This window comes from Miniopterus schreibersii, assembly GCF_964146895.1.
Source record: "Miniopterus schreibersii genome assembly, chromosome: 5".
Taxonomy (NCBI): domain Eukaryota; kingdom Metazoa; phylum Chordata; class Mammalia; order Chiroptera; family Miniopteridae; genus Miniopterus; species Miniopterus schreibersii.
The window spans coordinates 58,070,816-58,094,178 of record NC_138106.1 but is presented as its reverse complement, the minus strand read 5'-3'; the positions used below and the strand labels follow the sequence as shown (position 1 = coordinate 58,094,178).

General features: G+C 42.1%; 1 protein-coding gene across 1 annotated transcript; it reads right to left on the bottom strand.

Annotated features, from left to right (window-relative positions):
• Positions 1-1,288: 1,288 nt before the first annotated feature.
• On the bottom strand, positions 1,289-23,218 carry GUCA1C (guanylate cyclase activator 1C; the record flags this gene model as incomplete). The annotated part of the gene is given in 5 exon segments (XM_081137993.1): positions 1,289-1,344; positions 1,347-1,472; positions 6,302-6,389; positions 7,619-7,768; positions 23,015-23,218. Coding segments are annotated over 5 exon segments (624 nt in total).
• Positions 23,219-23,363: the final 145 nt, after the last annotated feature.

Genomic DNA, 23,363 nt, shown 5'->3' with positions numbered 1-23,363 from the left:
ATTCTCCAACCAATTGAGCCACACCCTCCAGGGCTGTGATCATTGTATTTTAACATATTTTATATTATACTGTGTACTTCTTTGTGAATCTCCTCAAAATATTTTGGAAACCCCTAGAATATTTCTACCTCCATCTATCCTACTGCCATCTTTCTCTTCATCTATACATTTATCTATAACTTATTTTTACCTCCATTTACACTGTATTTTTACTGCCAAATACGGTTCATCTATACCTCTCTCTATACAGTAATTTTATCCATATCTGTAACTATGAGGGAGACAGGGACAGTCCACCTCTGTCTTATAGTTTCAATTGTGTGTTTTTCACCCAAATTTGAATACAAAAGCATAACTAGGAAGCTTTTTACATAAAGACAGCTCACATCTGCTCTTCAGCCTCCACTGTGTTTCACTGTGTGCATTGAAAGATGTGCTAATGGGCCTGTGATACAGAACCCCAAACTTAAAAAGTTCTGACCCATCAAGAAATCCCCTTCATCATCTCACTTTTGGGAAGGGATATAGAAAATAAAATGTCAGAGCTATAATGTCATGACCACTTAAAATGTCAAGTGCTTGTTATTGCATAGCCTGGCTGTCTGCTGTTCTGATCCAACCTCCAACCGGCATAATAATTACAGATGAGGCATTGCATCTTCATGCACAACTGGTCCCACATTTATAACAAACCCGACGGAAACATTCTCATTGCCCGCCCGAAATTTTCTCCTTTTACCTCATAGCTTAAGACTTTGCCTTTGGAACGGAACATTATTGCTGATTCAAGACAGCATTTGGGGTCAGGAACAAGAACGAAGGACAGAAGAAATGTTTCTCAATAAACCAGAACTTAGTCATTTATAGCATACGGATGCAGCAAGAGCCAAGAGCAGTGAACACATTTGTCAAATGCATGTTTAATCTAAGAAGAACGCTAAACTGTGGAGACGCTGCCCTGATCATCTGGTTCTACCTGAAGATGCAGATTAATTTAGTTGTGCAAGGAAACGTACATGTAAGCTCTGTTTTGAACTGATAGCTATGGAGTCAGTTCTTCAGTTTAATTGTCATATTCTGATCTGCTCAGAGAATACTAATGTACAAACAGAAAAACAACAATGCTTCTGTCTAGGATGTTTATGGAAGTCTCCGTGGGACTTAAGATGAGTGATGGATTCATAAACTGACAGCAATTATAATAAAAACCTGAAGTCAGTAACGTGTGCATGGGGGGAACTTCGTTTCTTCTTAACTGAGATCTGGGAAAGGCGTTCCTGAAGCCGCTTCATTGCCTCCTTCCGCAGACCGGCCCTGTCAGATGGTTTGAAGGAAGCCTCCCCCTGTGTCTGGCTGCTTCCCATTACAGATCACTTTCAGTACACTGGAAAAGTCGAAGCTCTTGGAAACAATCTCCAGAAGATCCTGATCTTTTTCTGTGCCATTGATAAATTCTTCTAAAGTCAGTTCTCCTAGAAAATAATAAACAACACGAGTTTCCTCATATAAGAGAAGAAACCACTGTACTTAAAACTGCTATAAAAGACAATCATAGTGTGCTTTATATAACTTTATTTTTATTGTTGACACTGTTACAGATGTCCTTACCACCCCCAACCACCTTCCTCCAGCCCTTTGCCCATGTCTACCCAGCCCCCACACCTCCTTCCCTCTGTCCATCACCACATGGTTGTCTGTGTCCATGGGCTATGCATACATGTTCTTTGGCTGCACTTAAAACTTAAAATACAGCCCAGCCTTCATGGCTCAGTAGTTGAGCATTGATCTATGATCCAGGAGATCCAGGTTCGATACCCGGTCAGGGCACATGCCTGGGTTTCGGGCTCCATCCTCAGCAGGGGGCGCAGGAGGCAGCCGATCAATGACTCTCTCTCATCACTGATGTTTCTATATCTCTCTCCTTCTCCCTTCCTCTCTCTGAAATCAATAAAAATGTATTTTTTTAAAAAAACTCAAAATACAATCGTAGCAGAGTTTTGTTTTTGTTTTTAATCGTCACCTGAGGATACTTTCTCCATTGCTTTCCAGAGAGAGTGGAAGGGAGAGACGGAGAGAGAGAAACATCGATGTGAGAGAGACACATCAATTGGTTGCCTCCCACACGCATCCTGACCAGGGCCGGGGGTTTGAGCCTGCAACCAAAGCACGTGCCCTTGGCTGGAATCAAACCCGGACCCTTCAGTCTGCAGTTTGCTCTAACCACTCAGCAAACCAGCTTGGCCCATAGCAGAGTTTTAAGTGCAGTGGTTTCTTCTCTTATATGAGGAAACTCAGCTCCCTCTGATCTCCTGGTAGTTCCCAGTTTCCCAGTTTGCTTCCTGTGACCCTGCTGGCTTTCCAGAATGCTCCATTCTAAAACATGTCTTTCTGGTTAGTCACTCAGCTTCTTCCTTTATGTCCTGTCCCTGTTTTCTTTTACCCTACATGTCTGCTCAGTAATCACCCTCTTTCATTTCCCCTTTGGCTTCCTTCTGTCTCTTTTGACTTTCACTGTTTATTTTTATGAGCCACCTAAGTCTCCCTGTCCCTGTGCTGTTTGGCGCTGTGTTAGACTTTTGGCACTTAATGCTGTGAACAGCATCTGTAAGTCTTCCTCAGTCACGTGAGGAACGACTTCCAAGCAGCTCAGGGTGGAATGCGGGTTGCTGTCCTTCCCGCAATACAGGTTGTCGAATCCACGCTCCCTTATCCTGACTCGTCTTGCTGTTCTCTCTCTTTCCACTCTTCAGTAACACTGAATGTTGAACTTCAATTTTCTGTCTTTGCGATTCTCATCAAGCTCTCCTTCCTGGATGCTACTGTGCATAATATAAAAATAAAACTAATCTGTTGAATTATAACAATAATACATGCTCATGGTAAAAGACTCAAATACTGCTGAAAGGTGTAGAGAAGAAAGAATCTCCCTTTAACCTCTCTCTGGCCCCCCAATTACACTTTCCATTGATAATTAACTCCTGCTAATCAATCCCTGTTTATATTTTATGAAGTATGCAATTCATACGCATATATATGTTAATTTCCAAAATAGTCTTCTATTCCAGAGGCCTTTCTTCCCACAGATAGCACTGAATATTGTGCCTGTTTCTTCTTTATTCCTTCCTTTGCTTTTCATATGACATCTTCTTATCAGTCATTCATTTTGCAGCTATTTCTAGAGTACCTACTATGTGCCAGGTATTTCCTGAGAGCACAGGAAATACCAAAGTATATAAAATAAAAATAGTTCTTGCCCTGGTGGGTGTGGCTCAGTTGGTTGGGCGTCGTCCCACGGAGTAGGAGGTTGTCCTTCCGATTCCAGGTCAGGGCACGTGCCCTGTGCTGTGGGCTGGATCCTCAGTAGGGGGCTGTGCTCTCACATCAATGTTTCTCTCTCTCTCCCTCTCCCTTTCTCTCTCTCTAAAAATCAATAAACTATTCCTTTAAAAAATGAAAACAGTTCTTGCCCTCATAGAGCTTGTAGCTCTTCATTTTTTATTTTCTTAGCATTATTCCTATATCTCTCTTTTCATTAATCTTCTAACTTTGATTTGCTAACTACCATGATAATTATGTATAGAGTACTTCATAGTTGTCATGCATTTTTTTGTGCCAACAGATTTGATGTTGGTCATTCTTTCGCAAACAATTTTCAGTCTAATTGGGTTTTCATATATGTTCCTGAAGTTTTTCTGGTTGTATCTTGGTGTGTTGTGATCTTCTTTGTCTTTGGTTTCAATATGCATTGGGCCATCAGGTACTAATGATGTGCTTGGTTTTTATTTTGAGAAATTAATGTATATATTTTGCAATCTGGTTGTTTTCTTATATAGAACTTCATATATACATACATATATATATACACATATACACACACACACACACATATATATATGTTGGCATATAGTCAACACTATTCTGGTGTACTTAATTGAACATTTCTATTCAACACTGATGTTTTGATAATGGTAATAAAAATAAAAATCATATTTGATTAGGCTTGTACATCAACCTTCTGCATCTTCATTACTTTCTCTTCCTTGTGCTTGGGTGCACTGAGCTGTCCTTGTCCAATAGTACAATTTCAGCATCTTTTCTTTGATACATGGAATGACCCAGCTGTCTCTTGATGAGATGACATAACCACCTCTAATAATTTCCACGTAAAAGCCACTTCTGTCAGCTTTAGCTCTGCATTTGCATTTGCCAAGAAACAGCAGTTTGTTGTTATTCCAAAGTGCAACTAGTTTATTTGCTTTCTTCATTTTGTAGAAGCCAATGATATTTTTTTTTTCTTAAACACAGGTTTCTATCAGAGGAAACTATTCATGTGCTTAGTTCTAGAAGATATTCCAGAAGCTATAAGGCATTGTCTCTCTTTTCACGTACTCCTCCAGGCCAAAGAGCCCATTTTTCTAACTGCAGGTAACCGCAGTTATTGCCTGAGCACACCTTTTACTCCCCGGGATCCACATTTTCAACCCAGATCTGTCTATTTCTAGGCCTCCTCCGACCGGTATTTCCCATTTTATCAGTCTCTTATACTCTGTTCTTGAGAAATCTCCTTAAATAGTAAACAAAAGTGTCCTCCATCACTTTCTTGTTTTCTGGAATATATTTTCTGCTCCTTCAAACAAATAGAACTCAAGCCTCTTCATAGGGATACTACAATCCTCATATTTCTCTAAGGAAGCTCACCTCTTTCTATCCCTCTTCTCCTAGCACTAGAAGCAGGATCTATAGATATTTTCAGGCATTCTTAACCTGACTTTTGAAATTCACTGTATACTAAGTTTTCAACATTTGTGATGTCCCATCGGCTTCCGGAATACTCATCCTTCAAAGGGTCAAAGATTTCAGCCCCCCGGGAAGGAATGGTGTCCCCTCTCTACTCCAATCCCTGCCACCCTGCAGCACCCCTGAGGTTAAAAATTGAAACAAAGCAGAACAAAACCTACAGCATTGCTCCTGTTTGGCGATCACAGCTCTGGGTTGCACATTCCAAACAAGGCTTCGCTGGCCCCATAAGACCTTCCACTCTCCATTTCTCTGGTCCTTTTTCTAGCTTTGCTTAACTTCCTTATGAACTCTGCATTTGTTGCTTGCAAACTTTCACAGGAGCTGACTTATTTTATTCTCAGTCTGTAGAGAGACTCAAATGTGTATGAGTGGTTACACCAAATGGCTTTGGTCTTGGTAAACTAGTAAGTGAGCCTTCTGACCTGAGATTGAGGTGAGGCTGATCTAGAACTAGGTCCTTAATAGGAGGATTGATGCTATTAACTATTTCCAAATGTTTTCCTGAAAATTATATGCTTGTCCAGTTGTTTGGCTCGCTCGTAATGGCGATTTCATTTGAACTGCCTTTCAGCCGCCTCACCATCCCATCCTGCAAGACTGAACTGACTCCTTTGACTAGTGCAAACTGCCACACTCCACATGGGGCTCTACTGCCCTCTAATGTCCACTATAAGAAATGACCCATGTGGGCAGGTTGATTCTGTGAAAAAAGTTAACTGTGGATTGATGACAACCATGACTGGAGTCCCAGTGCCTCATATCCACACTTCTTAAAAATCTCCTACTAACATTATATTTTACACAGTTCCAAACTTTCTTCTTTCCAAGGGCCATTCCTGGATACGTTGCCTCAATCTCAAATTACTATGCTCACCTAGTCAATTGTGGAAGCACTCTCTCTTCTTTTGGAATATCTGTGTTTTCTTTTCACTCTGCCTCTGAAGAAGTGAATATTTTTTATCCAAAGTGGAATCCATATTTTGGGGTAGAGATAGAAGATGGAGAAATGGGCAGAAAGAGCAGAAATGGAAGCAAGGATGAACAACTCTTTCCAGAAATGTGTAGCCAAAGGGAAGAAACAGAAATTGATCATAGAAGGAGATAGCATAATTGCAGGAAGGGTCTGTTCAGTAAGGAAAACTAAAGTTTATTTGTAAGGTGATGAGAAACCTCCAGTAAAGGAAATAATGATAGAATATGTCCCAGAGCAAACAGCAAAGGGGTCCTTCATCTCATATTCACTTTCTTTCCTTGTATCTCCCTTTACTCTTAATCCTAAAGTCTCAAGCACCATGTGTTGAATATCAATATGGTCAATAAATATTTGCTCAGTTGAATTGTATCAACCGGAAAACATTAGGCTGGTCAAATTCTGTAGTTCAAATGACATCACACCTAGGGGTCTCTTGAAAGGTTCATGCTTTTGTCTAAACAGCACTTCCCATCACCACCACCTCCTGCTTTGAAAGAAACATGAGCCTGAGGAGAGTAGCTGCCTTACCATCATGGTTTATATCAATCTTATGAAACACCAAGTTGGTGAATTCTTCAGGACTCAGAGTGTGCTGGCCATTGAGGGTTTGTACAGTCTGCAAAGATAAATTAAATCAAGATGTTCAACTTTGCTGAAAGTATACACATTTTATGACATTTCCACCCCAATGTGACAGAATTTGGGGATGTGTTCATGTCAATTTTGCTATCCAACCTGTTCTAATTGTTAAAAATAAAAGATTGTGCCCGGCCGGACGTGGCTCAGCAGTTGAGCATCGACATAGGTGATCGGGGTTCAATTCCCGGTCAGGGCACATGCCCGAGTTGCGGGCGAGGCAGCCGATCAATGACTCTCTCATCATTGATGTTTCTATCTCTCTCTCTCCCCCTCCTTTCCTCTCTCTGAAATCAATAAAGATATATAAAAATAAAAGATTGTGAACACGGTATATTCTTCCACTTGTTTATATCTTCCTCTGTCTCTTTTTGCAACATCCTGTAGTTTTCCAAGTACAGGTCTTTTGCCTCCTTGGTTAAGTTTATTCCTAGGTATCTTATTTTTTTAGTTGCAATGGTAAATTGGATTGTTTTTTTAGTTTCTCTTTCTGAGAATTCATTATTGGTGTATAAAAATGCCATCAATTTCTGGGTGTTAATTTTGTATCCTGCTACCTTGCTGAATTCATTTATTAAATCTAGTAGTTTTTTGGTGGAGTCTTTAGGATTCTCTATGTACAATATCATGTCATCTGCAAATAATGACAGTTTTACTTCCTCCTTTCCAATTTGGATACCTTTTATGTTTTCTTCCTGTCTGATGGCTGTGGCAAGGACTTCCAGTACCATGTTGAATAAGAGTGGTGAAAGTGGACACTCCTGTCTTGTTCCTGTTCCTAGGGGAAGTGGTTTTAGTTTTTGCCCATTGAGTATGATGTTGGCTGTAAGTCTGTCGTATATGGCCTTTATTATGTTGAGGTCTGATCCCTCTGTTCCCACTTTGTTGAGAGTTTTTATCAAAAATGGGTGTTGAATTTTGTCAAATGCTTTTTTCTGCGTCTATTGATAGGATCATGTGACTTCTGTCTTTCATTTTGTTTATGTGATCTATCATGTTTATTAATTTGTGAATATTGTACCAGCCTTGCATCCCTAGAATAAATTCCACTTGGTCGTGGTGTATGATCTTTTTAATATATTGCTGGATCCAATTTGCTAATATCCCCAAAATAGCCAACCACATAGAGAGTTATCATCAACCCCACAGGCAGGAAAATTGGATTAACTACATAATGTCCTGCAAAAGATATTTTGCTACCCCACTTACCATGAAGATGCTCAGTAGTTCCTTTTTGTCAATAGAACCATTTCCATCAGCATCATACAACTTAAAATACCACTTCAATTTCTGCTCCATTTTTCCTCGTACAACTAGATTTACAGCAGCAATAAACTCTAAGAAGTCAATAAACCCATCCTATGGAAAGCAAGAGGGAAAGAGAAATAAAGAATTGTTTCTGACCTGTGAGCAAGACCTTCAGTACGACTGACTACAACCCACAAGATTTTAGCATAGAACTTTTTTCCTGGTGTTTCATTAAAAAATAATAATATATAGGCATGCATATAGAACAAATGTGTACAAGCAAAGAAACAAGTAACTTTAAATATATGGTTAAATACCTTTTTGGAGAAAATCTCTACTTCTTGTACCTAAAAAAAATGGTTCTAAAATGCCATGATGGAAGGCAGAGTCCTCAGTGCTGATGCCTACAGTGGTTGTCTCCTCCTCAGCATCTTCAGGCTTTGACGTCTTCTCAGGGAGACCAGGTACTAATTTTTAATAGAAGGAAAGCATCTCAAGTGGCTAAATTCTGCACTCCTTTTTAGAGAGACTGGTTGATCTTTTTGGACTGCCAGACCCCAGGATTCCTTTTAAGGGCCCCCTTTTCTGTATGAATCAAAATTTCCGAGCCTCTTTATTCTATTAAGAGTTAGTCATACTCATAAAAGCATAGATGAGACTGATGACTGTCAGAGGGATGGAGGAGGGCAGGTGGGTGGAGGGAGAGAGAGTAACCAAAGAATTTATATGCGTATATGCACAAGCCAAGGACACGGACAATGGAGGGGAGAGGGACTGGGGAGGGGGGTGGGACGGGGTAGAATGGGTCATTGGGGAGAAAAAGGGACATCTGTAATATTTTGAACAAAAATAAAATTTAAAAAAATATTTGACAGATGTGAAGCAATAAAAAAAAAGAAGAAGAAAAAAGAGTCATACTAGTCGATCTTAGAAAAGATTGTTTAAGGATTGCAAACTTAGTTCCTCTATCCTGTTTTAAACTGATAAAACATTCTCAGTTGGGAAAAAACACACTTTGTGTCATTCTTGAGACCCATACACTGCAAACTTTGCTCAGCCAAATGCTCAACTATCGTAAGAAATGCGGCCAGCTCTGGGCGTGTGTCTCACTCTGCTATTTTTCCGGGAGTTCAGATGCCGATGGTAGCCAATGACAGACACGCCGTCAGCTGCATTCTCTTTGGAATGCCAAGTCTTACTTACAAAACAGGATGTGACATAAAGTACCCTTAGAAATATTTCCCTTAGAAATAAAGGGCTTTAGACTTATTGGTCTGTAAAGTGATATGTGTTTGCCTTGAGTCTCAAGCTTTTGTGTCCAGTTCCACCAAGTCTCTGAGAAAAGCAACTGAGAAATCACCAGTAGTTCTGGATGTGAAGCAAAGCCCGTACTGTTGGTTAAGGGCTTTTTAAAAAAGACAACTACAGCATCTCTGATATTGGAAGCCAATGCGCTAAGCACTATAGCATTATCTTCAAAAAGCACTATATTTTTATATTTTCTTCACGCTGTGAAGTTTTAACTCAATAGTAGAAAATATATTAAAAAGAAGAAATCAAGACATGGAAACAACCCAAGTGTCCTGCCATAGAGGACTGAATAAAGAAGGTCTGGCACATGTACACAATGGAACACTCACTACTCAGGATGGGACACTGCCATTCGTAACAACATGGACAGACCCTGAGAATATTATGCTAAGTGAAGTCAGTCAGTCAGAAAAAGTTAAGAGCCATACGATTTCACTCATATGTGGGATATAAAACTGAAACTCATGGACACGAACAGCAGTGTGGTGGTTGCCAGAGGGAAGGGGGTGGGAGGGGGGGGTGAAGGGGGTCTTAATATATGGTGACGGGAGAAGATATGACTTTGGGTGGTGGGCACACAGAGCAATATACAGATCTTGTAACATAGAAACGCACACCTGAAACCTATATGTTCATATTAACCACTGTCACCCCAATAAATTTAATAAAGTGTTATTTAAAAAAAGAAAATATTTAAAAATCACCACACTACATTTGGGTATTAGAGTTTTACATTTTATAATTCCAGAGTCTTTACCCCATCAATAACTGAAATAGTTCTTATGAAGATAAGACTCTTGCTAACAGGCTGCAGTCTGGTTGAATGAGTCTCCTAAAGGGAGTATACAAAATGTAAAGCGGTTTTACCTTCTCTCCATCTGCCTTTCCTGGGGCTTGTTACCACCACCTTATTAATCCTTAGCAGAGCTATGGCTGAGACAAGGGAAATATGTTTCTTTAGAGTTGAAATTTATTTAAGATGACATCAAGATGTCGCATCTCCAGATTTGGCAGGACACGACCATTATTTTTTGGAAACGGGGCTGGCAGGTACGGAGAATGTAACCTGGGTGGACAGTATCCAACCAGGGGCACATCTGCTCCCAGGTCTTCCTACTGTGTCTTTAGAGCTGACCAATCAATACAGCCAGTTCCTGGGTAGCTGCTGAGCACGTTTACCAAAAGGTCACAGAAGCACCCTCCCTGTGAAGACTGAGCTGGCTCTTTATAAATAAAGTTGATCCTCCAGTGTTCCCATAAAAACCTGGTATTTTATGATGGCTTGCTTCATTTTTCGAGTCCCGCATCAGTGATCACAGTTTGCAGCGCCACCTGCATGATGAATGGCAACAGGCTACACTGAGCAATGCTGCCTTTAGAACAGCTCATACTTGATGATTAGGCGCAGCGGGTGGGTGGCCTGAGCACCTTCCAATCCAGGCTTGGAAAGCTCTGGGCAAACCCCACCAGGAGATGAGCATAAATATTTTTATTGCTTGGTTTTAAAACGGACAACCTGCCCTGCTGGAAGTGGCTCAGCGGCTGAGCATCGACCTGGGATCCAGGAGATAGGGGTTCGATCCCCAGTCAGGGCACATGCCCAGGTTGCGGGCTCGATCAATGACTCTCTCATCATTGATGTTTCTCTCTGTCTCCCTCTCCTTTCCTCTCTCTTAAGTCAATAAAGATATATTTAAAAAATAATAAAATAAAATAAAAAATAAAATGGACAACCTGCTTAATCTACAGCCAAAGTTGATTATGGGTGAGAAAGCCTTTCTACTTTCACAAGTGCAGCCTCCTCAAAAGTTCCTAGAAGCAAAACATTTCCTGTTCTCACTTCAGCATTTTGTTATGGAGTCAAGCAAATTACTCCTTACCATTGCAGCCAACTCTTCTTTCCAATTATCTTTCTGTTACGATTTTGTAGAAATTTGCATTAGGGAGATGACCCCAGTGAATGTGATTTAATAGCTTGCGTTAGTGTTGGAGAGGGGTTTGGGTAAATGCTTATTCTGTAAACCAGAAAAAATAATAATTATTGTTTTCAGTTAATCTACAGATGTCAAGGATGGGAGTGGGGGCTGAGTTACAGAGAAGGCGCGATGTCCCTGCAAACGCGACTAAGAAGAATGCAACCCAAAGGAACACTGTTACGTTCATGGTTCTGTAGTTGAGTTACAGAAGCCCCCAGGGCACACAAAACTGTCTGGAGATGTCAGAATCGGGTTCATAAATTGCCTGCCTTAGAATCATGTCGGGACAATGAAATATGCAGATTCCCCCAAACAACAGCATCAAAACTCCTCAGGTGGGGTGTAAGAGTCTATTTTTAAATGCTCCCAGGTGAGTCTTATGTAGCCCAAGACTGAGAAACCATGGACCTAAGCTGTTTTTCTTATCCATGTCTTTCTTCGTGGGCAATGTAATCATCTAAGCCATCTCTCCAAGTGGCTATTAAGTGTGACTTATTTTTACATGAATTTATGTAACCTTATAAAACTAATTAGAAACATTATGACCCTCATAGTTCAGAATACTGACCCAGTCATACAAATACAGTCCAGCAATCAAAAATTAATTTCAAAGTAACAGCAAGTCATTACTTTCATTTCTGGAACAAACATGAGTTGCACAAAATTTATGGATTTCTTCACAACACCCCCTTCCTCTCTCATCTGCTCTTTCACGTACACCTGCTGCTCAGTCTTCGAGTCTTCGGCAATCTTCATTGTCCACTTTCTTCGCTGCCAGCCTAGTGTGAGAACGTGTTACTCTCTTACTCCACCAATTTTTCTCATAATTCTGCATCACGAAATTCTAGAAAATCAGTTTGGCAGTGGCAAAAGCCTCTTTAGAGGATGAGGGAAGGTTGCAAATTGGGCACACACAAAGCCATTCTAGTGAGCCTCAGAAAGAAGAGCTTGAGAGGATGTATACAAAAATAATTTTAATTCCAACATGTTTATAGATTTACACGTTATGTGCTGACGGTGGAGTGGTTTACAAGAAGAGTTAAAACGAGGGTCAAGATATGGAAGCATGAGAGTTTCTCAGGTTTCTGAGGGAGTTTGGCTCCATTAATATGTTAAAGTCCCTTTGTTATTTTATTATTTAAGTATAAGAGCCCCTATTTCTATTTTAAAAAGGAATAAAGCCCATGTTCCAAGCACTGTGCTGGTCACTTTCCATGCATTATCTTTCATTCTAACAGCAATCTTATAGGTAGCCTTATTACTCGTATTTTATAGAAGAGAAAACTGATTGTCAGAGAAGTTAAATAACCTAGCTAAAGTAACAGAACTGGGATGTGGGAGACTCCAGGATTTAAAGCCAGTCAGCCTCACTCTAAGACTGTTGTTCTTTGTACCACCCAATATTGCCCCCAAACTCTTCATAATTGAATTATCTTCTGGAACAGGTGTCCACAGACGTGAACAGATGGGACACGGTCAGCACAGCGAGTTGTTCTGGATCCCCATGTGTGCACGACTTGGTCACACAGCTGCATCAAGTCAGGGAACTCTGAGCACCCGAGAGGCTGCAGCTTGGAGACTGTGCCGCCTTCACGCCGATGCTGCTCCGGTAAAGCCGGCCTGTCTGCTCTGAGCTGCTTAGCCTCGGGGAGGCTTGTGAGCCCAGAGGGCTCTTGGGGCTACCGCCCCCAGGCCCCCCCCCAGCCATCTGGCTCAGCAGGACAGAAGTTGTTCATTCTCTTCTTGCCCTCTCCTGCTCCGTCTCTGATGAACATTTCCTCCGTCCGTTTTGGAACCCGTGCCCCTCTCTCCCGCCCCACCGACGACAGCCTCTCTCTGCCTGCAGTTTCCCAGGGAATTTACCCAGCTGCTCCTCCAGGACCTGAAGTGTACATGCTGGTCCTGCTTTCGCTGATCCTGTTCTTAGTCTTTACCCACAGTCTTGGCTAGGAATCTATAGCCTTATGTCCAGTATGGTCCCACCAGCACTCTCTGTTTGCCTGAGTGACCCCAAGAAACAGAGATATCTGCTTTGGGGTTTTGTCCCATAGAACCATGAATTTATAAACTGGGGAATGTCGTTAGGGTAACTTGTCATTTCATTGATTCAAATCATAAAATTAAAGCTCTAGGAACAGTCCTTCTTTTTGCAGATGAGAAATGGATTGGACTATTAATAACAATTATATTAATAATCATGATAATGACAACTGTTGGTGTTTATGTAATACTTGCTATACGTGTAGTACCAGATATTATACTTCACACACATGAGCTCTTTTAGCCCTAACAAGACCCTACACAGTTCTGACCAAGAATCGTGTAATCCTGGGTCTAGTAACACTAAGAATATGGAAATAGAGATGATTGTTATAACAACAACTAGTGACAAAACATCATTTGTTCTAGTGGACCCTCTTATTTAGGAAACAAATAATTCAATTCTAACAAAAATTCACCAAACTATAGTCCCAGATTAACACCATTTCTTCCCACAGCATTAACTTGCTGCTACTTTTCACAGAATCACTGTCTGTGAAAAATTCATGAATTGTCACAGCCCCTAACCTGAAGACATTTAGATGTTTTCTTTTTTTCACATGTGACACTTTTCATTGACATTTTACCAGCGGTGGTAGGTCAGTAGCAACATAAGAAATGAAAAGTCTGTTTGAAAATGGTCAAAGGAAGGAAACTCAAGAGCTGGTATAAGCACATTATAGGATTGGGCAACAATTATCCGTGATATTTAATTTGCATTTTAGGATCTGCAAAGAAAGTAGGCAATCTAAGGGCCACCTCCATCATGACAAATACATGTGAATACTTTTTAAATACTTTTGTAAATTTTTAAAATTTATAAGGGCAATGTTATGTTTGGCATATATGATCTCACCCATTTCCACCTACAGACACTTATATTAATGACAAACACAGGCTCCCATCAGCCATGGAATTGTTGGAACGCCCTGAAGAGAGACTCCCCTCTGTAAGATGAGAAATATACGCTGGCTTGGTAAATTGGTTCTCTAATGTGATCTTCACGCAAATCAGACACGGTTGTTCTTGACTTAACCATGACTGCAAAATTGAGGACCTTAGGACACGAGGCTTCCTATAATATTTGATTATTAATAGGTTCCTGGATATACCAGCAAGCCCTGACCATCTGCCCCCAGGATGCGGCCAGCTCAGCAGGTGTCCGACCCCCTGTGGATTAGAAGCCAGTCCCATGTGTGTTTCGGGAAGCATGACACTGGTCCGAGCTCGATTGTTTCTGAATGAGCTAACTGTGGAAAACCCACCCAGGACTACAGCAGTGGCAGCCTTTTGCAAGGAACTTCCTCGGGGAGCCAGTGTGGGTTTCCTCTTGTAAGTACCTGTCTCCCTAAACTGATATTGCAACAGATAAAAAAATCCAGCCTCACCCTGATTTAATCAGCCTGTCTCCTAAGGGTGTTGCATCTCATGGAAGAGCCTGGATCCTTGTTCTTTAATGCACAGAGGCGGCAAATAGAGGGTGTAGAAAATGGCAGAATAGAGGGCGGGGCATATGCACAAGTAATTCCCCATCTATTACTTGCTTCAAGGCCATATTCCTTTACTATGGCTGCAAACAGAAAAAGAGAGGAACTGCTTCTGGATTAATAGTTTTAGACCCAGAATCCTCTTTTTTGTATGTATCCATGGTACACAGCTCTTAGGTGGCAGAAATGGGCCTAGAACCCACTTTTGTGACACACTGACTGTGGTCTCTCTGGTCTGGTGCTCATAGCTGGCTGCACATTCCAAATGTGCAGCTTAAAGCAAACAAAACAAAACATGGCTTTGATTCCATTGTACTGAGGTAGAGACCCAGTCACCGGTATTTTTAATAATTCCCCCAGGTGCTTCTACTATGTAGCCAGAACTGTGATGCACAATTCCAACAGCTTTTGTTAAAATGTATGAGTTACAACAGCCAAAGCTTAAATGTATGTCAGCAGGCACAGCTGATGTCTTAAACGGGTAAAATTCTGTGAAAGGCTCAGCCAAATGTCAATACTTGATGATATATATGGAAATGTTCTGTAAATTATAAAGTGCTAAACAAATATGAGGTGTTTTATTATCACCAACAAATGCTTCCTGAGAGCGTCAGTGCTGGTGGCTGTGAAGTTAGTAGCCTTGGTCTTTGCCCTGAAGAAATTGCAGCCTAATCATTGACAATCTAGGGGATGGTCATTTATTTCCAGTAAAGGTGTCTGAAGAACAGCAGCAGTAACTGTGGTCGCCTTGTAGGTCAGACAGTCCGATTCCCGTTACAACTGCAGGGCAGCCAGGGGTTAATGAACAGCAGCGATTATGACACAAGCTAAAGGCCAGGTTGCCTGCTCCAATTTTTTTTTTTTCCCCAAGAAACTTCTTTTAATTAAACCTTAAGAAATATCAAAGGGTGAAAAACAGAATCGTGTTAAGATTTCTCAAAGAATGACAGGTTTGTTCATCTTAAGGCAACGGAAGTCAAAAGGAAAACATGCAAAATTCAACCTCAGGAACTCCTTTGGAATGACAAACTAAGATAAAAAAGAACAAACTGGAAAAAGTATTCATGATAATACTGCAGAGGGTTGCTACCTATGTTATATAAAAACTTCACATTAGTTAAGAAAAAAAATCCCAATCCATAAACCAGTACCAGCAAACACAAATAGGTTGCTCTTCAAATTGCATAAATCTTTCTCCCGCCCCAATTTCAAGGGCTCTCACGCAGAGAGAAGCAAGGGAACCAGATAACCAAAGGCCCCTCCTGAATCTCCAGTAGAGCTGGAGCTCCCATGCAGGGAGCTAGTCAGATTAAGGAGACAGTCAAAACTCCAAAATGATTCCCACTTAAGTAATTTCACCCTGAGATGGGCAACCATCGCAAGGGGCCAATATTGCCTCCAATGGCACAAATGAATGTCTGAGGCACTCAGATCAATTAAAGATGAGAAATGGCGGAAAAGCAACTCTTGCCCCTGCAGGCACGCTCTTTCACTTGGAAATATAATTTGAGCTTGATAAAAAGTAGAGTTAATCTTAAGCGTTCTGCAACCTGGGGCTGAGGTCAGAGTTACAGTGGCACCTCGGTTTTCGAACGTGCCTCGGAAGTCAAACAGGCCACACGGCTTCTGCTGAGGGCAAGATCCCGAGGCCTAGCTGTCAGCTGCTGATCCCTCGGTTTTCGAACGTTTCTGACCTCGCAGGGCCTTCCGGAATGGAGTGCACTCAAAACCCGGGGACCACTGTATCTGCATTCTACAGATAAACACAGCATCCTTTCGCAGGCTGTGTGGCACCTTTTTTCCAAGTTTCCTCCTACATTCTTTCACATGAGCTCAGAGCAATGTAGGCAGGATAGGTCTTGCCTGATTTTAGAAGTGAAGACTTTAGCAGGAAGAGGTTTTGAGCCTTGCCCAAGATGACACACAGCAATAGGGTCAGAGCTGGGACGGGGACCCAGTCACCCTACCCTTCCTGAGGTGCTACATCCACCGTCCCCATGAAGATAGAGATTCACCAAAGGGGTCATCTAAAAATAGCAAGGACTCCGGATACATTAAAAGTAAGGTTCGATTTGTGAAGATATTTTAGGAAAACCATCCCATACACTGTAGAAATCATGTATTAAATCCCACAGCTCACCATTTATCCTCACTTTTCTTTCTGGTGACAGCTTAATTCACTCACCGTTCCCTCCCTCTTGATCCCGGGGAAATGTCTGAGGCTGCTAATTTAAATAATCTGAGAATTTGCTTTGGCTGTCTTGTTTTACCCTACTAGTGTTTAGATGTATTCTAGTTCTGGCCACTGGTCTTCTGCCTTAGACCATCATTCCATTCCTGGTTCCAGGCCAAACCCATACATCCAGAGAAACCATTTTACCTCCCTTGTTTATCACCAGGTCTTACAAGAGGCAAATCTGATGCGTGTTTCAGGTCCACCCCCACCCCCTCTACTCTAACAATCAGGCGTTTATTATCCCACTTCCTCTCATTAGAAAAAGCCTCAGCCCCGCCCTCCCGCAAGTACACACCTGACACATGATTATTCCTAGAGCACTTTTGATCCTGTCTAAGGGCTCACAATGGCACTCTGCTGGATAAAATCCAGAGGACTAGGTGTGGCCCTGAGGGCCATGCATTTACCTTCACACCCAGTGCAAAGGAACACAGACCATGGGCCAGAGGGACCAAGGGCTGACTTTCTGCTCTGAGATTCTCCAAGCAGGTCTCTCACTGCTGGCATCTCGTTGCTGTGAGTGCTTCATTTCTCAGCTATGATGTAAGAATAAATGCAGCCCCAACAACAGGCTGGTTATCTGTATGGAGGGAACGACAGATGAGGTGCTTGGAGTATGTGGTCCCCAGTTACGCTCTGGCAGTAACCCTCCACCTTAGTTAAGTCTCCCTCACACCCTTCTTTCTTCTATCTTGTACTTTAATTTGAGCGTTTCTCTTCGCCGAAATTCTCAGCTCCTTTGTGAAGGATGAACTACCACAACAATTTAGAGGACAGCCCTTGCAGTCAGACTACCAGCATCCCAATTCTGTGGGGTAGTTCTAAGCAAGTTAGATAACTTGTCTGTACCTCAGTTTCTTCATCTGTAAAACGGGAATGATAAAAATGGTACCCACTCATATTACTGTTGTGAGAATTCTGAGATAATAAACATAACATCCTTAGAACAATGAGTAATACAGAAATGTTCAGAGTTAGCTTTTATTAATTCAAGTATTTCACCTCGTTCAAGATCCCCAAATGCCTCAACTTCTCCAGAAAGCCTTTACCTAACTAACTCTACAAATTAGTCTTTATTGCATCTTCTGATCCCAATAAATGCATTTCGCATAGAGCAGTCATGCTATAGTGTTAAACTCTACAGCCTTATTTTATTCTTTGGGCATTTAATCTTGGTATAATGTATGTTCTCAGGTAACTTTCCACTCTATGGGGGCACAGAAAATCATGTCCTCTACCTAGCCACCCACCCTCATCCTTCCAAAATTTGTGTGATTTTTCTACCATTACCCACCTTACTGGGATGAGATTGAAGGTTTCCCTGGCCCTTCCGTCCAGCCTGCCTGTCTAGCAAGAGGCTGGACCACTAGTCACAGCATCCTTATAATACCTGAGGGGTATTACAGCATCCCTATAATACCCGAGACCCGTCTGAAACCATGAAACTAGAGTTAGTACAATGCTTTGCCCTCTCTTATCTTTGATTATTTACTACCTTTTATTTTTGGAGATTGCATTTGTCACCCTCTAGATCCTTAGTAAACTCCTTTGAGGATAGGGACAGATTTCTAGTCATCTTTGTGCCTCCCTTCCTTCCACCATGCCTCCAGGTCCTCAATAAACATTTGCAAGTGCAGTGGGGTAATAACACGGTGTAACAAGGATGTGACTTCGCTCCTGGAAATCCTATGATCCAGCCCTCCCACCTTCAGTGAAGACCTGCATTGCCTGAGAGGTAAGTCATTACAGCAGAAATCAAATGCTCATTCTTAGCCCTTGAGTTTCAATAGTTTAAGCCATCCAGGATTCAGAGCATAAAATGTGTGTCAAAAGATTTGGAAAAATACATAAATTAGAGCGAGTTTCTCTAGTCTTTCCAGGCTACTCCCAAACTAGATAAAGATTCCCTAGGCTGGGGAGGTATGGACTAGGGAAGGAAGAGAGAGTTATAAGACACTGGGGGAGGGTGCGGCTTTGAAAGGCCAAGAATGGTTGGGGGGGGGGTGTGATAGAAACACCAGGTGGGGTTGGGTGATGCAAAAGCAAAAGCAAAAGCACCTGTGATTCACTGTCTGGGTAGAAACTCACCAAGTTCCCCTGAGCCTAACAGAGTTTGGGAGTAAAGGCTGTAAGGAGTGGCTGGTCAGACAACCCTGAGCCAGCCTACAAGGCATCTGTGTCTAGGAGTATAAGGTCACGGAGAGAAAACTGGACCTAGGAGGCCTAGCGGTGCAGACAGCAGCCTTCTAAGTGAAGTAGATGAGCGGGTGGGCGGATGCTCCTCTGACCCCTATTGCTACCTTGAGGTTCAGATGTGCGCGTGGGATTTATATGCAACCCCGGAAAGTGGAAGGAGACCTCTTCTTGGTAAATGGGGGCTAAAAGGATAAATTAACTTCGATTAGGGGAAACTAAAGTTACATTTCTTCAGTATTTGAGTATGTGAGCTGAAATTCTTACCCACTACACAAATTAAAAATAAATTTAAGAATGGTGCAGTCACTGTGGAAAACAGTATGGATTTTCCTCAAAAATTAAAAATGGAACTGTTACAGGGCACTGAAAAGCTAGGGCATGTGGAATAGGGAAACTGAGACAGGAAAGTTAAAACAAGGCCAAACAGTGTGGGCAATTTGCAGCCAGTTGGTAAATAACCAGCCATTATCTTCCCCAGACAAGGACACTTGAGAGCAAATGGTTAAAAGCCTCCCTAACAAGAGAATGCAGGGAAGGAGGGGGGAAAGGGAAAGGGAAAGGGCAGTTTTCCTCCCTAAGCAGAAAAGCCAGCAGTCTCAAGGCTTGGCAAGATAAAATTGCCGGGTGCTTCTCATGAATTCTGGGGAGGCCACAACAAAGTAAAAAAGGGACCTTGGGACTTAACCTGTACCAAAATATTCAGCAGAGGAATTCTGAAACCTATAGACGGGGTATATAACTCCTCAGACCCCCACCCAACTCAGTCTTCAGATTAGCTGAGAGCCCGTCTGAGCTTCACCAGCCGTGTGTATAGGTTTGCTTGCCTTGCTTCTTTAATCAAGTTGCATGCTTTAACTGCTTTAATAAAATTAGCTTCATCACAGTGCACGCACCTCGAGTTTTCTCACTTAAATTCATTTATATGAGAAGATAAGAATCGAGGTTGGGACAGCCCTTTTCCTCTGGTGGGGCTGTTCCATGACACCTCTATGGTGTCTGTGACAGGTGCCTGAAACAAATCTGCCTTATGACCAGTGCCAAGGCAAAGCCTGCAAGGGTGTGGGATTAGCCAAAGGACTGGTTACAAACTTGATTCTCTGAACTTCAGAATCTACTTACTTTTACTTCATGCACTATTCAAACAAGTTTGGTTAACTTGAGGACAAGCCAAACCCAGGTTAGAAATGGCAGAGTAAAAAGAGACTGGAAGCTTATTAGTATTATAACAATCAGAAAGCTGGGAAAGGTGCATTCAATGGCAGGAAAAGAGACAGAAAAACAATAAAAAACAAACACAACAAAAGCATATATTTTCAGGATTTTTAACATTAGTAAACTTAAGCCCAGCAACTTCAATAAGCGTGGGTGCTCTGTGGTATTTCATAAACGTAACAACCAATGTTCATAATGATTGAGATCAAGAAAATGTTTTGCCAGCACTCTGAGGAGGCAGGAAAGCATAAAATGCGTTTTAGAATGACTCCTCCCCCAAGACAGTTGAAACCGCAGAGGAGTCCACAGAAAGAGTAAGTCTTCCAGGACTCGGGACAGCTGACAGTTTTATTGATCTAATTAAATCTATGGCTTTTTTGTTTTCCTTTGCATAACTGCATGTCATTTTTTTACTATCGCTTGATAATGAACAGTCATTACCCTTCTCATTTTATGACCTGATTTTATTTGAGATCCCCACACCTTTCCAGGCGTTTGTCATCACGGCATGGTGCACTTGCAAACATAAAATCTCTACGATAAATCACGAATACCAGCAGAGCTTCCCAGTCGCTTACATTAAGCTCCCGAGACGGGCTTGGCCGCCGCGGGACTGTCACTGAGAGGATTGTCCCTCCAGGCTGCCTGCCTGGTCTGGGTCTGGCCTCCTCCCCTGGCAGCCGGCCTCACTGACAGGACTCCCCGCCTCCACCCAGCTCGGCCCTTCCCAGGCTCCTGCTCATGCACGGGAACCACTGGCGTGCCCAGTGCGGTCCCAGACGGTGGGCTGACGACAGAATCGCTGTCCTGGGATATGACGTTGACGCCTTTAGTGAAGGACTACAGAACCGGATGGTAGCTCGTGTTCTAACCTCTCAGTAGTCCTGTGAGAGCCCGAGAAGCTCTGCCTAGAACAGACTTCCACTGTGAGATTGGGCTGCTTACAGAGACTGGGCACGAGGGACAGCAACAGCCACAGAGTGAAACAATGACATCAGGAGAGAGCTCGCCCGGAGAGATGCCCGCACAGGCAGAGACAGGCAACAGGCAACATGCGCATGGCGTCCTGTCTCCCTCCAGCTGCCGTGACAGAATTCCACAGGCGGGGTAGTCGGAACAGCAGTTGTTTAGGCCGGGAAGTCCGAGGTCAAGGCACAGGTGGACTCCGCCTGCTTCCTGGTCCACTGGTAACTGTCGCCCCACTGTGTCCACATGGGGGAAGCGGTGAGGAAACTCTCTGGGGACTCTCTACAAGGGCGCTGACCCCATTCATGAAGGCTCTGCCCTCATGACCTAATCACCTCCCTAAGACCCCATCTCCAAATACCATCACCTTGGGGTTTAGATTTTAACATATGAATTTGGGGTGGCACATTCACTCTATAGCACATCCAGAACATACTTCAGAGTTAGGAACAAAAGCAGAATCTTTCCCATTTTCCCACTGATATGTAAGCCCCTTGCAGGCTGAGCTCCGTTTGCTTGCAACTACGCTAAGTACAGTTTAGGAGGAAACAGTCATGCTACACAGGCAGTGCTTAATTCATGTTCGGTAACAAAGAACAAAAGACAATAATGTCCTAAAATAAATCTACTCCTGACATTACTACAAGGATTAAAATAGCCATTAATTTCTCACGGGCTTAATTTTCCCTAGTTCTTGGCTTATTAATTCCTTTTGTCGTCTGCTTTTTGGCTTTGGACAGGGGCTGTGCTGAATTCCACACATCCTAATGGACAGCCAATTGTTTCAACTGTCATAAATTCACTATCCCTTCTTTCCCTTCGATTTTCATGCACAGCCTCCCAATTTAACTGTTTTCCTATGAGCGGTATTTTCCCCTTCCCTTTTATTCTTGATGGCTTTGTCACATTTTGAAATATACAGATCTACAGGTAAAATAACTAAAATGCACAAGGAAAAGCAGGCAGGAAGAACTTTAGCCTGTATTTCAGATTACTTTTTTTGTCTTACTTTTTCTATTCCATATTTTCTTTTCTCATCTTGATATTTTTCCTAAACATGAAATTAAATGTGCCACAACTCCTCCGGAATGAGTAAATTCAAGACAATAGTTGAGTGACAATCTTTAGAAACTAAAATGTATCTGACTTTAAAACTGTAAATCAGTTGTTTTGTTTTTCCTCCAAAACTAGATTTATCAGATATGGAGGGAGAAAAGTATTATGAAGCATTCCAACTTGTTTTTTTTAATTCTCACCTGAGGATATTTTTTCCATTGCTTTTTAGAAAGAGTGGAAGGGAGAGAGGGAGAGAGACACACACATCAATTGGTTGCCTCCCAAACATGCCTCAGCTGGGGCTGGGGATCAAACCTGCAACCAAGGTAGGTGCCTTTGACTAGGAATCAAACCCAAGACCCTTCGGTCTGAGGGCTGACACTCTAACCACCGAGCCAGACCGGCCAGGGCATGCATTCCAACTTTTGATTTGAGTAAGAACAACATGTTGGCTAATTTGTATTGATTTTATCTGCCCATCTAGATGCAATCACACTTTCAAAAGCAGATTTCTGTAATTTGCTTTTCTGTAAAATGTCACCATTGCATTAAACACTTTGAAAGCAGTCTTTGTAAATCAATCTGCACTTATTAGATTTGTTTAAACGATAGCATTAGCATTCCATGCTGAGATTTAATTTGGTTTTAAAATAACTCCCTACATGCAGAACATTTCCAAGGGTGGAGAGGCTAGTTCCCAATTATTTTCACGCCGTCGGTGCTAAATGTGTTTTAATAACTCACTTACCCACAAGCTGTGGGTTCTCTGAAGACCTCCCCATTCAGTGGGATACACACGTTTTACCTCAGGCTACTGTATATTTTTTAAAAAGGCAAAATGCAAAACCATAGCCAAATGAAAAGTCAAAGTTCTTACCTTGTTCATGTCAAAGGTATTATAGACTTGGTCAACATGTTGATTGGCCTTTTGATTCAGACCTTGCAGACCCAGGAGTGTCTTAAATTCATGCAGAGTTTGCAGGCCGGAGGGATATTCCATCATAAATTTCCTGTACCACACATAGGTCTCTTTAGCAGGAATTGCTGACAGGCCATCAGCTATAGATTGGCTATTTCCCATCGTCACCCAGTCTACGGCCTTTTCTCAGGCTGTTTTCAGGTAGGGTCTGTTTGTACTTGGTCCCTCACTCTTTACTAAAACTTGAGGCTAACATATGCCCTTAGAAAGCTACTCTAAACCTCTTACAGCTACAGGCTAAATAAGA